Genomic DNA, 13,430 nt, shown 5'->3' with positions numbered 1-13,430 from the left:
ACATCAGCAGCAGCACCACGAGGGCCAAGAAAAACATTTTTGTGATCTGCGCCTCCTTGCTCCACCCCATCCCACCCTTCTGCCACGTTCTGAAGGGAGAGGTTCTCCACTGACCTCCACAAAGGTTTGATGCTGTTTCTATCCTGTTCTCATTTAAATTCCCCAGTGACAGACACCACACTAATTGCCTCTGGTAAAGCAGAGTCCCTTGGTCTGTGTGGTGCAGAAACCCTCCTCTGGCCCACTCATCCACATGTGCAAGAGGCTGGCATCATCCTGCCTGTATTCCCAGTGCTGGGCTTGGTATTAGCCAAAAAGATGGCAGCTTGAATTACCAGCTGAAAACAAATTGGAATAATTGAGATCCTCTAAAAAACCTAAAAATACTGCATCTGAATACTTCCCATCAAGAAGGCATTCCCATGAATACTTCCCATCAAGAAGGGCATTCCCATGAACACTTCCCATCAAGAAGGCACCATCCTGCCTGTATTCCCAGTGCTGGAATTGGTATTAGCCAAAAAGATGGCAGCTTGGACTAGCAGCTGAAAACAAATTGGAACAATTGAGATTCTCTAAAAAACCCAAAAATACTGCAGTAGTTACTGACAAATCATGATAATTGCATTACTGTGGTGATCCCATTCTAAGAGCACAGAGGTTCTCCCACATCCGTGGGTAGCAGATGTTGACACAATGTTTTCTGTTTAGTGCAAAGCTATTAAATAATTTTAATAAGAAATAGCTTAAAAAAAAATAAAGATCATGTGATATCCATAATGAAAGAGTGAAATTGGCACACAATATCTGTGAGGTTTTGGAGTGGGTTTTTCTTTAGAGTTTTAGGGAAATACATAACAGAAATATAAGTAGATCAAGAATTTACTCAAATTATCACCTCTATCAAAAAAAGAAAAAAGAAATAGTTTGTTTAGATCAACAAGAAATTTTATAAATGTTCTAATTTTTTGGGTACACTTTTTAAATGGAAGCATTTATGTTACATGTGTACTTTTAAGTTGTTTTTTTACATTATCCTAAAAAATAATTCTTCCTTCCAAGCAATATTTCCTCTCATTTATATCAACCAACCAATGTCACGCAATGGTTTATTTGTTCAGCCAATGGGAAATAAGTGATATTTCTTTTTACTTATTCTAATCAAAGTCAAATATTTGTTTCTTTTGTGAGTAGTTTGCTACTAATTACAACAGTCTGATGCATAGTATTTTGTGTTACTAAAAATAGGTCTAAAAATTAATAAATGCAGCTAAAATTATGCTTTCAAAGCACAGTGGAAGAAAGCCCAAACTCATACATAAACATTGACAGCAGGTCTGTTTCCAGACTTTAGATACCCACATACCCACAACATAGGTGCAAATTGGAAAAGTCTCTGCTTGTTCATCTGGGAGGAAATGTGTCTGAAATGAACATATCGTGTAGGATTTAAAATCAGAATCAACTTCTTTCAAATAAGAAAAAAACCAAAACCTTTTAACTCTGTTTTTCCACTCTTTACATTTTCCTCTTGCTGCCTTCCTCCTTTCTTGAAGGACAGATATCTCCCTTCAGACCAAAGAAATATTTAGCTTTAATTGAAATTGAAGTAAAACTAGTTTTGCTCTTTTGAATGAAATAATTGCAATGAAGACAGTTTATTAAAGGAATGTGTAAGAAATGTGTGAGAAATCCCTTAGAAGCTGAAAGAGTCTTAAAACTTAATTGAGTCCTGGAATTTTCAGTCATGAGACGTTAACATAGTCAAGAATTCAGCAGTACAAAACAGAACTGGACATTCATGTAGGTATCAGGAAGATCCAGTCCTACAACTAGCAAGAAGATAATTTTGGAAGATGAATCTCCAGATGTGGGACAAAATAATCTGTAACTCCCAAAGACCAGAACATACATAATGGCTGATTATCCCACATCCACCACCTGACGGGTGTTAAGAAATTGCCCTTAAGAGGCAGAACTCAAAGTGAAAAACATACTATTGGTCTTTTGGATTTTGTAATCCAAAAATAAGCTAAGAGAATAGCTTCTCTCTTCCTCTGTTTAGTAACTACTTTTGAATTTTACACTTTGTGTTTTTTTAAAGTGATGCACACCTATGGCAGTGTATTGATCAGCCAATAAAAATCTTACCCAAACTGAAACAAATGGCACTGCTCAATGCTTACTAAGGCAGCAGTCTCCTAGTGAATAACTGGAATCACTACAATCCCCTGCACAAGGGGCCACACAAAATGCAGCAGCACAAAAGGTACTAACTGGGACAAAAAATCCACAAGACCAAAAGAGGACCCTTCAAAAGATCCTTGACCAACTGGAAGTCCCTGCATTGACTAGCTATGTCAAGATGCAGAACTTGATACCGCAGATTCTGAATTTACTGAACTGGCACTATTATCATGACTGGGTGAATATTAAAAACACATATCTCAGGGGCAGCTGTCAGAGTCACAGGTGTTAGATGCAATTTTAACAACAGGACTGGTTTTCCTGGCATACTCAACTCATTTGAAGAGAAGAGAAATTGGAATATATGTATATAAGTGATTGACTTATTTACTCCTGTTCTCCCATTTGAGCCCAGAAAAGACATTTAAATCCCAGTGATTATGGTTAAACCAAACCAGTTAATCAGGTGACTTCAGTGCAATCTGCCTTTGTTAGAAAATCAACTGAAAAATGCTGTAAAGCGGTAGCACTAGTCCAGAGGTGCATTTACTTTGCTAATGACTGACATCAATATGTGCTCCCATCCCAAGTGACAATGTGCAAATAGCACACAAGTGCTTCCCAGTGAGAAGCTAACAGGACTATTCAGCTGTAACAAGAACAACCCAAGCATATTCACAACCATTTGCAGGGAAATGATTTTTGGACACAGCAAATTCACCAGTTCTGAGGCTAATTACAGGTCACCTAGGGAATGACACTGTCACCTCAGCACCAACACCAACTAACCTGTTGCCCTCACCCAACACCTCTGCCTGGCTGTGATCATTTGCCAGACAAGTGCTCCTCACACGTTCTGTAGCACACCTTCAGAACTGTGGCCAAATGAGAACACCTGCTCAAAACCAGCATGGCCAAAAGACCAGAGCTTGCAGGTCTTCATTATCACTTCTGTCACAGACTTATTGTGCTCTCTTAAGTAAATAAGGGGACTGAAATTAATTTTGGGATTTAGGGATCACAGACAAGCCCCACCTGGAATGGTGTCCTGAGGATGCCTCCCATGCTGCTCACCCCTGAGCTGGGCAGGAAGCAACTGGAGGTGCTTTGGTTTAAAAGCAGAGTTGGAAGAGGAAGCAGTGGCAAAGCACCCTTTGTGCAGGCACTCCTCCCCACCACTGCTGAAGGAGGCAGTGCTGCCCTGAACCCATCCCCCAGGCAGGGCCCTGCTGGCTGTTTTGGTGCAGCTTTTGGCAGTCATCGACAGAGGAATCCAGAAAGAACAAGGGCTAAACCGAGTATGTGCAAAAACACACCTATAAATGCCTCAGGACATTTTGGGCCAGAAAAGCTTGAGTTTCTGAAACCTAAGAAATCTCAGGTGTCTACAATAACTGGGAGAGGTTTCCATGGGCAACACTTTTGAAGGCAGCTGCCTGAAATATGCTTTAAGGGATACCAAAGTCCTAGATTCCTTACTGGATTTAACAACAGGTACTGGAACAAGATCACTGCAGGCATTTACACAGTCAACTGAATACAAAGCATTCTAAAAATACTTTTGCTTGTCATAAAATAAGATTAGAAAAATATATGTACAAAATTCACATGAACAAAGGTAAGTACAAACAACTACCTGGGACTTATGAGTTACAAACAGTACACGCTATTTGAAATGCAGAGGCGTTGCCACAGAAAAAAGTTACTAATCCTGTTGGGGCAAAGTAACTGCACTGGTGTGTGGTTTGCATGGGGGAGGGAAGGAAAAAGAAAAGGAATTGCTTTATTAGTCCTTTTGCAGCTTTGTTTTGTTTGCTTTTTCAAAAAAACCCCAGCTTTTCAAATTACTTTTAACTGATAGATATAAATGAAGAAACTTATATTTATCAAAGCAAGTATTAACAATCTAGTTAAACTTCATTTACTCCTAGAGATACCTTAGGGCTAGTAGTTTAATATGTACCTTAATAGTTTGCCTTACTTTTATAAACTAGAGGGTAAAATTGAAAGACTTTCCACTGAGACATTCTATTAGGAATATTCTTCCTCAGCATTTTCACTTTGAGTGAATACAAAGTAAATCCACTTTACTTTGCTAATGAACCAGCCCTTTGTTCATTTATCTATCAAGCTATTTTTAAATATCTTGCAATCACAGCATTATCTGGGGGCTAAAGAGCATGTTTCAACTCAAAACAAATGGACATGTCATCTCATGTCCTTCCATAAACAAAAGCAAAGGGCTTGGAATCCAGCAGAGATTTAACCTCGTAATCATGTCGCATATGTTCATTTTCATTGCTTTTCTTAGGTGCTTGTAACAGTGTAAAATACGAGCAGTTGCCCCTAACTTAGGGCGGCCCTGAAAGCAATAAATTGTTGCACCAGCTGTAGGTGAGACAGGGGACACGTGTGGACACTGGGGAGGTCCCCCCTCCTCAGCGCGCTCTGCTTGGTCAGACTGCCCAGGGACAATGGGGAACTGCTGCCTCACTCGGGCAGGGAAGCAGTGCCCATTGGTGGAGAGGAGACAGGAACTCACAGAAACCTCCTCAAACAACTTCTGAAACTTTACTTTTCCTCCACACAAAAACCTACAACCTATGCCAACAGAACAGCATGTTCTGGCTGCGTGACTCTGACTTCTCACACATGAACAGGCATTTTTTGGTGACACGTTAAGTAGAGCAGTATGCGAACCAAGTGGTAATTCAATGAAATGGATTCCCAACTAGAAAAATTTGCAGCATATCCAGATTAAAGTGACATTCTTCACATTTTAAAACTGAATGTAATTTTTAACTCTGTTTTTTAACTTGCACAGACCAAAGAAGTGTTCATGCAGCATTAACACTAAATCAATTTCTCCCTACCCGATTCCATGGCATCAACCAGCAACAGTGTAATGAACACAAAATATGCTAGTTTATTTTACACATTGTTATTTGTACATAAGCAAGTACTAAATAACTAACACTCAGAGTCTGGGAGAAAGGTTAAATTCAAATGAATTCTAAAAAATTCCCATTAATAACTCAAGATATAACTGGGTGTAAAAGCAAAAGAGTTAAGACTAAAAAGAAATCAGTTTTTGAAGTGATTTCTTCACTTGCAGTGCTTTCAATTCTCTCACTTTAAAAGTCACTACACATTCCAAAAAATGTTTATTTAACCTTGTCTAATCAAGCAATGCAGAATATCAGAAAACCTTTATACCCTGTTTTTTTCACCTGGAATGAAACAATGTGCTTACCATATTCTGCAACCCTCTCATTCCCTAAAACCTACAGAGGATCTACATGGAAGTGAAGTTTCTCTCCAGTTTACATCTCTCAGTAGCCTTAGGTAGAACATTACTATTTTTCTCTTTTCACATTTTTAAGCTTGGGCATTGTTCCTACCCAGACCATTTCCATTCCCATTTCCATTCCATACTGAGCCACCTGAACCAAGGGGACTCTGCAGCCCCAACGCTGTTTCCCGTTACCACATCCCACCATGCCAGCCATCCCTTACCTACTGCTGTTTACTTGATCTGCTCTGGCTGATGTGAGCATGAAAGTGGCTGCAACTAAGAACACAAGGTGCTTACTGTCCCTCCAGAGGGACTAAAAGTATCCCCTTTTGTTTATACCTCACATCCCAAAGTCCCAATAGCCTTTCTGTTGCTCGACTTTCACCTCCGAATATGTTTATCCTCTACTAACGTACTTTTACCCAAGGAAAAAAATCTATTAAGAAGTGCTCAAACGTTACCTATGATATCAAAACATACATTCAAAGTCAGTTTAACCAACAGATACTGTAATTAATTTAAAAAACAAAAAACGTCGGTATTTTAACAGATATCAAATCCTGGAATAAATGCTGTTATAATTTTAGGGCTCTATTTTAACAGTTAAAGGAGAGACATCTGGCAATAATCTACAAATAAATACAGTGTCTCCATTCTTAGTTTCTCCTCCAAAACACTACCTAGGAAATTTTTGGAGCATGATTCATATAATCAACATGATACATTACAATGCCTTTCAAATAATTCCGAATTCTTAGTTCATTCAATAAAGAACTCATTTTTGAAAGAGAAAAGGGAACATGCCCTGCCAGAAAACTTGCTTTATTGACTCAATCCTGCTGCCAGCAGGAACATGGTGAAGCAAACTCCAGGATTTCAAAAGCATTTTTTCACAGCGAGGGCAGAAACAGAAAGAGGCTTATTTACCGAAATGTGAGATCCCGCAGGTGAGGCCAGAGACGGTCTGAAATCCTCTTCTTTTAGTTCCAAAAGTTTTAATTTATGATGAAATCTGTAATAATCCTTTCAAGCTGCCAGGTAGAGCGCACGCCATATCTCAGCCGTGTTTTCTTTCGCCCTTTTGCAGAGTAACTTTGTTATTTGCATAAAGCTTAGTCCTGGCCTATGGGACTTTTTGAACATCTACATGTTAGATTAGCTGTCTTGACATGCTCTATCAAGCATGACATCATGGATCTCCATGGTAACCTTAGCCACACCTGCCCAGATGCCAGAGTTACCTGTCATGTTCAGATCTAAATGAACACAACAAAAACCCCTAAACCACCATTTTCTAGGCAATCACCCCTGCAAAGGCACCGGAAGGATTTGAGTTTTGTTTTTAATTGATTGAAATCTGATTTTGTTTGCCAAGAAAATTTCTTCTTCACGGAGCACTGCCTGAAGCACTAGAGCTGCTCCTGACCCTTCCACACCTCCCAGCCTATTTCCTAGTCAAACAAAAACTGAAGAAAGCTGTGGCAAACTTCTTCCAGCTCACTTTCTTACCCCAGGCTCACAAGCTCCTGCTCAGAAAAACTTCTACGCATTCATTTTTGTTCTCTGCCCCTCAGAAAGGTTTTTTTAGAGGTGACTTGTAAAACAGGTTCACAGCAGGGATTACCCCCTCCCATTGCCAGGTTAGCATTTTAACCTCTTAATTGCTAACTCCTTTTCATGTTTGCAGCTACAGACTTAGCTTTTACACTTGTTCCTGCTTTCCTACTCTGCTGACCAGAGTCAGCCTCTCCTAAGCAAGTGACCATGTCCTTCCATGAGCTCCACAGAAGATGATTCACACTGTCTGAAACTGAAGATATCCCAGACTGTTTCTTTCTTGCTTTTTTTCCCCCTAACTTCCTTGGGGATTACATTAGCACCTTCCTTTCATTACCACAGGTGAGACAGCCTTGGCAGAGGTAATGCATTTAAATCTACTGCAGAAACTTGCATTGCCTAAAAAAAAAAGTAAAAATTGTTCCTTGGCTTTACAGGCTTCCAGGTGGAGGGAGCTCTGGTGCCCAGCTGTGGATTCATCTTAGAAGGGGGAAAAGCTGCAATGAGAGGGTGAGCTGCTCGGCTGTGGGTCACAGAGATGTGGCCATGGGGTGCTGCATTCTCCTGTGCTGGGGCACACAAGGTGTGTCTGCACTCCCCCAGGCTGCTGCAAAGTCGCGCTCCAGTTTACCACAGAGCAGCTTAGCTACAGGCTATCTGCCTGGCTGCAATATCTCAAGCCCCTTGTGCAAATAAAGATGGCCCCTGCCTCTGTGAGCTTTCCTTTCCAGAACAGGCTATCACAAACAAGGCAACAAACCTTCAGAGGAGAAATGGTCTGTGTGCACAGCTGGGAGGTTTCAGGTCATCACATTAGCTAACCATCAGTAATCCCTGCTGGCATTTTACCTGGCCATGATTGTATTTCTGATTTGTGGCAGATTATCAGGAGCAGAATTGGGTCCTCAGGAGGCACATCCAGGGAGGTATTTATCTGAATAAATGAAGCCTGGAGGAAACCATTAGCACATAGTGGAAGATGCAGACAATATTCAGCTGCCCTTGCTGGTGGAAGTGATACAGTAGGATGTGACAGCATATATAATATTTTTGCCCTGATGTTTATTTCCTGCAAACAAGGAGTCAGTTTGCCATACTCAGATAATGATGGCTAAAATGGACAAGAGAACAATGTCCACAAAGAAGAAACCAGACAATTACCAATCTTGATTTTCTACTGGTTGTGGAGGTGACAGGGTTTAAAACAACCTGGAAGAGAAATTTTACATATATATATATATATATACACACACACACCAGGGGCTACCTGACTGTAAATACTGGGGTATTTTATGTTTCAGCTGCACCATTTAACAAAGAGATTAGAAAACAGTGTTGCATTAACTACTATCCTTGATAGGTGTCCTACAGTGTGGAAATTCCCACTGTGGACAATGTTGCCTCTTTCCAGACACTGCAGCAGCAGAAGAAGTAAGGAGGGAAAAAAGGAATCTGGAAAGGAACCTGGAAAATAAATTCTGATATTTTAATTTAAAATATGACATTTTAAATCATGTCTTCCCATACACCTTACAAATTTTGTTTGTGATACATGTATATGTTGCATATGCATACCTACTACATGTGCATGTAGTTTGTCTTCTATACCACTGCTACACACTCATACATATAAGGGTGCAAAAAAGGAAGCATGGATGCTAAACATACATATACACCCTTCAAGGCAAAATTATACTATAGTCTTATTCATGGAGTGGCTAAGAAATCACACATAATACATACACACACATGCACACACACACAGCTGTGTGTATATATATATATTTATACACACATACCTATGTGTATCCATATACAGTTACATATAAACACACACAAACACCAAATACTGAGATGTGGGTGTGCGCACAGACACACAATTGGTAAGAAAATCCCCCTCTGAACTGTAATGCTATGATCATCACAGTCTTGCTGCATTTGATGAGCCAGAGAGTTATACATCACATGCCAACTAAGCAACTTTCTTACAATCAACTTCTGTTATTTATTTCTGCATGTTTTCATGTGGTTTTAGTTCGGTTTATACTTTTTTAAGTAAGGCTGAATGGCTGGTCTTCAGTATTTCCCACTTCCAAGAAATACATTTTGATGCTCTAATAGTAGTTTCAAAGTTATTTTGTTTTAAAAATTAAAATTGTTAAAAAACTCATTACACACAACACATATAATACATTTGTCTAATCACCAAAAATTAGAAGCAGGAGAATGAATTTTGCCATCAATAAATTAGCAAGGAAGACACATTTTAAACAAATATCAAGAGCAGTTACTGCATTCCTTCTGTAATTTACTGCCTTCAGAAAAGGCTCAAATTACAAAATGTGTAGGGTGTAATGCTGTAGGCTGTTCAAACTAGGTTTGCAGTGTCTGCAACACTGGAACTAAATATTTACATGACTCCAAAAGATCTAATCTCTGGATTTCGCCCCCCTCCCACCCCCTTTATTTAATTTGTATGCTATCTTTATCCACCACCCAGCACATTCCACACAGTCACTAAAGTTCATGGAAGAGATAAGTGGGGAAGAAAAAAAGTCAAGACTTTAAAAAGAAAGGAGTAAAACTGTTTAAAAATGAGGAATAGATCATCCTCATTAGAGCTGAAGTCTTGCAGCAATTTTAGCTGGACACAGATGGTTTCTAACAGTGATAGCACCTGGGATCTCTAGAGACCCTGTAAAAGAGAAGTTCTAGGGGTGAGTTAACAAATTACAATCTTTCTAAACCTGTAACAGTCTGATCTTCAAAGCCTCACAAATATGCAAAGCTTCAAAGAAGCTTGGAATTCACTAAGAGCTTCCATAACAGAGTACAATGTTTTTCCAACTCATTTTTATTCCTTATTTACACTTAATTTGCTGTTAGTGCTGCAACACCTATAAACCACTAAGGCAAATGAGCTCCTACAAAAAGGCTTGCTGTCAATCATTTGCTAAACCGAGAATAATGAGCACAAGATTTTTTAGACCAAACTCCAAATTCTGATGCTTGACTGAAAAAAAAAATTAATTATGGAATAAATGATAGATTGCCCAAACAGATTAAACTCTGTTATTGCACCCAAAATCAGAGCCCAGAGTTAGGCAGAGATCCTTGCACGGCAGTCTCTGAATTGAGAAGGTCGGCGTGCCAGCAGCCTCCACCTGCTCTGAGAGATACATCAGCGTGTCACCTCCCCTCTGACCCTGCATGGACTGCTGGCTGCTGGGAAGCAGCTGCAGGCAGAGGCACACCACCCTCAGGTATGCTGCTGACAGACGAATGTGGGTGTCAAAGCTCCCTGGAGGAGGCAGACAGTTATGGGTAAGTCTGCTCTGTTTGCATTACAAAACTCAAAAACAGAAAAGAAACCAAATGAAAGGGTAACAGAGCCAGCTAAAGCATACAGACACACTCTGCAGGTATTTTCTTTTCTCCCAGGCAGCAGTGCCAATACTCAAAGTGTAACAGAAGTCAGCAGCTGTTCCATATTTTCCCTTTAGCTCTGAAAAGTAGATTGAGACTCATATACTAAGATCAAGAGTCTCACCTTCACTTATTTCTCTGCATATGCTCTAAAAAAAGGGAAAAGCTCTTCAGAAATGTCAATTTCAAGAAACAATTCCAAGGTAATACTGAACAGATTTATTTCGTTTCTTTGAATTTCAAGGCAACATCTGAATCACAGGCCACATCCAAAAATTTGTTTCATGTTTTGTTACATTCTCACCTTTTGTAATGAGGCAACACTGAGTTTTGTAGGAGTTATAAGGACCGTTAAACACACACGATAGAAATTTGACTTCCTTACCTGATCTCTTAGTCTCTCCTGGTGTCCCATTATTGCTGTGGCATGGTGGGGATATTTCTGTTTCAGATGCTCAAGAAAAGCCTCTCTTTTCCTGTCCATTTCTGAGGTTTGCATTCCCAGTATTTCTTTGGAACTGCGAGGGCCACCTACAGTGTGTCTCCGAGGGATGTTGCGGGTGGGCTTTGAGCTGGGAGAGGTGTGACTGCTCGGGGAGGAAAGCAGCTCTTTAGATCGGAGACATTCTGCATCGTCCAGTGATGTCACATGCAAACTGGGTTTTGCCTGGTCTGCAAAGAAACAAAAACCAAAACCAAACATAGTTTGTATTATAAAAACTTAATACCAACATTCACATTAGTAGCAAAATGGGAAAAAAGACTGATATGAAAGCTAGGTACTTTTAAAAGTCTGGCAGTATGCAATGGCATGTTCTGCATCATTAGGCATATACATATCATAGTAAGTGGCCCAGAAATAATCCCTTATATAAGCTATGCACATACTTATCTACTTCTATCACACAATTGCAGTATTGCCTCACAGAAAAGTGAGTATCATTAAAGTGGATGTTCCTTTTATACCAACTTTACCTACGTGACTTGAAAAGAAGATCTGACAAGGGCCTTATTCCCTGACCTTTAAGATCTACAGGATGCTTTCTACAAGAAGAAACAGATTTCTTCAATAGGGTCCAGTACACTTAATGGCCCCCTAACTACTATATTTCAGGGTACAAACTGATAAAAATTCCTTTGACAGAGCAGATTTATCATCCTTAATCTTTTTTTTCAGTGTGTTTTCAGCATGTTCTGAAACACCTAGGAAATAGCAAGAGGGTTTGGGAGTCTCTTTTTCCTGATTTTTCACTATGGTCTGGTTTTAAATTTCACGGATCTCCCTCAGATTTTATATGTCTCAGGACAGCAGGCTGGAAAATTCTACATCATTTTTCCATAAACCATTTCTTAAGAAATACAATAAAAGCAAGTTCTGTGGGATCTAAAAAAGGAAAAAAAAAAACCCTCAGATAAAGTTTACTACTTTAAAATCTACTTTAAGACCAAAGACCACGACAACATTTGTAAAGAGATAGGCAGACACTGTGGGTATGTAAGTGCTGGCTTATCTTCAGATAACTCTGTAACATAAACCCTCTGGTGCTCAAAAAATTGTAGACTGGAGCCTTGTTACCTAATACCTTTGAAAAAACCCCTCACTCCTTTGTCAGCAAAGGAAAAAAAAACAACCAAAAACTAACAAAAACCTGAAGTACTGAAAAGGCCTCTCCAAGTCTTATGTGGCCTTCCTCCTCTTTACCAGACAGACTCAAACTCAGACGCCCCTGAGTGTTAACCCTTCCCAGCACCTCCCCAGGAGCAGGGGGCTCCTTCTTCTACCTATTTTGAATAAATCTTTTTTTCTCTGTCTCACACTTGTTGCCTCAGAGCCCCTTTTGCCCACGTGCTGCCATTATACAGTACCACTGCTTGGAAACAGGCACCTACTAGGTTTTTTTTATGGTTCAGTCACTCATTCTGACACTGCGTGTGGTAGGCACACCAGCTGCCTCAAGATTTTATGCTGAAGATTTCTCAGCTTTCTGGTGTGCACTGTCAATTGCCTGCCATGTGCCATGGAACCTCAAGCCCCAGTAATAAAGCAAATCCTCCAATGGTGGAGCCGCTGCTGGATGTCCCACCAGCTCACATAGGGAATCCATTTCCTTGGGTTCCATGACAGAACTTGGCCCTGGACGGTCCTCAAAGACTGCATGTTTCTGTAAACTCCCTATACTGTTCAAGGGCTCCAAAATGTTCCACAATGCCCTCTTGTTTGCATTCCTGGAAACCTATCCTGAAAGCAGATGCAGGCACAGGGGCCCAGACTGCAGGTGACACCATGGTTTGATGAGCACAGATCTGGACACAACTTTGCAAGCAGGTTTGGTTCACAGGGAAGTCTTACACAGATGCAAAGTGTCATCTGCGGTCTTCACAGCACCTTCTAAGACCTTCTTAGCAGCACAATCCTGGTTAAACCTCCAGAGCAGCAGCCTCACTTTCGTGTACAAACACACATGCACTCAACTTTTTCCAACACAACTCAACTAAGAAACATCCATCCTTCTCTGCTTGTTGGAAAGTCATGAGCCACCAGGTACACTGAGCTTGTTTGAGAAAAATGGCAAACAGGAAAGTTTTGCTTGCAAGAAGCCAGTATGGCTACTCCAGATACACTCAGTGAAAACAGTTTCTGAAAGCTGCACAGTCCTTCCGATGGATTTTACATGGGACGGTTGGGGCTGGATGGAATTTACCATCTTCAATTTGTTGTGCCAAGAGCCTAGAGTTTATATCCCTCAAGCTGCTGGAAAAAAGGCACAGCCATAAAATAAGGGATTTTCTTGGAGCTGGAGGGAGTCAGCATGAGCTCAGGTGACTGAGTGCAGCAATTTGGTATAAGCCCTCAAAGTACGGTCAGAGCAGCAGTTTCAATGACTGAAGTGATGGCAGGCACTTCCTCAAGAAGGCAGGTAGGTAAACCTGTGCTGACAAGCCCAACCCAGAACTCATAAGTGTG

The 13,430-nt window shown here is 40.4% G+C and overlaps 1 protein-coding gene across 7 annotated transcripts in view; it reads right to left on the bottom strand.

Moving 5' to 3' along the window:
• Positions 1–13,430, bottom strand: part of KIAA1217 (KIAA1217 ortholog) — a 354,729-nt gene that overhangs the window by 161,236 nt on the left and 180,063 nt on the right. For all 7 annotated transcript variants that reach the window (XM_031059312.1, XM_031059311.1, XM_031059316.1 and 4 more), the window contains one exon: positions 10,851–11,137. In XM_031059312.1, the coding sequence (XP_030915172.1) occupies positions 10,851–11,137 (287 nt within the window). The remainder of the gene's footprint in view (positions 1–10,850; positions 11,138–13,430) is intronic.

This window comes from Geospiza fortis, unplaced genomic scaffold, assembly GCF_000277835.1.
Source record: "Geospiza fortis unplaced genomic scaffold, GeoFor_1.0 scaffold75, whole genome shotgun sequence".
NCBI lineage: Eukaryota > Metazoa > Chordata > Aves > Passeriformes > Thraupidae > Geospiza > Geospiza fortis.
This window is presented reverse-complemented; position numbering and strand designations above follow the sequence as displayed.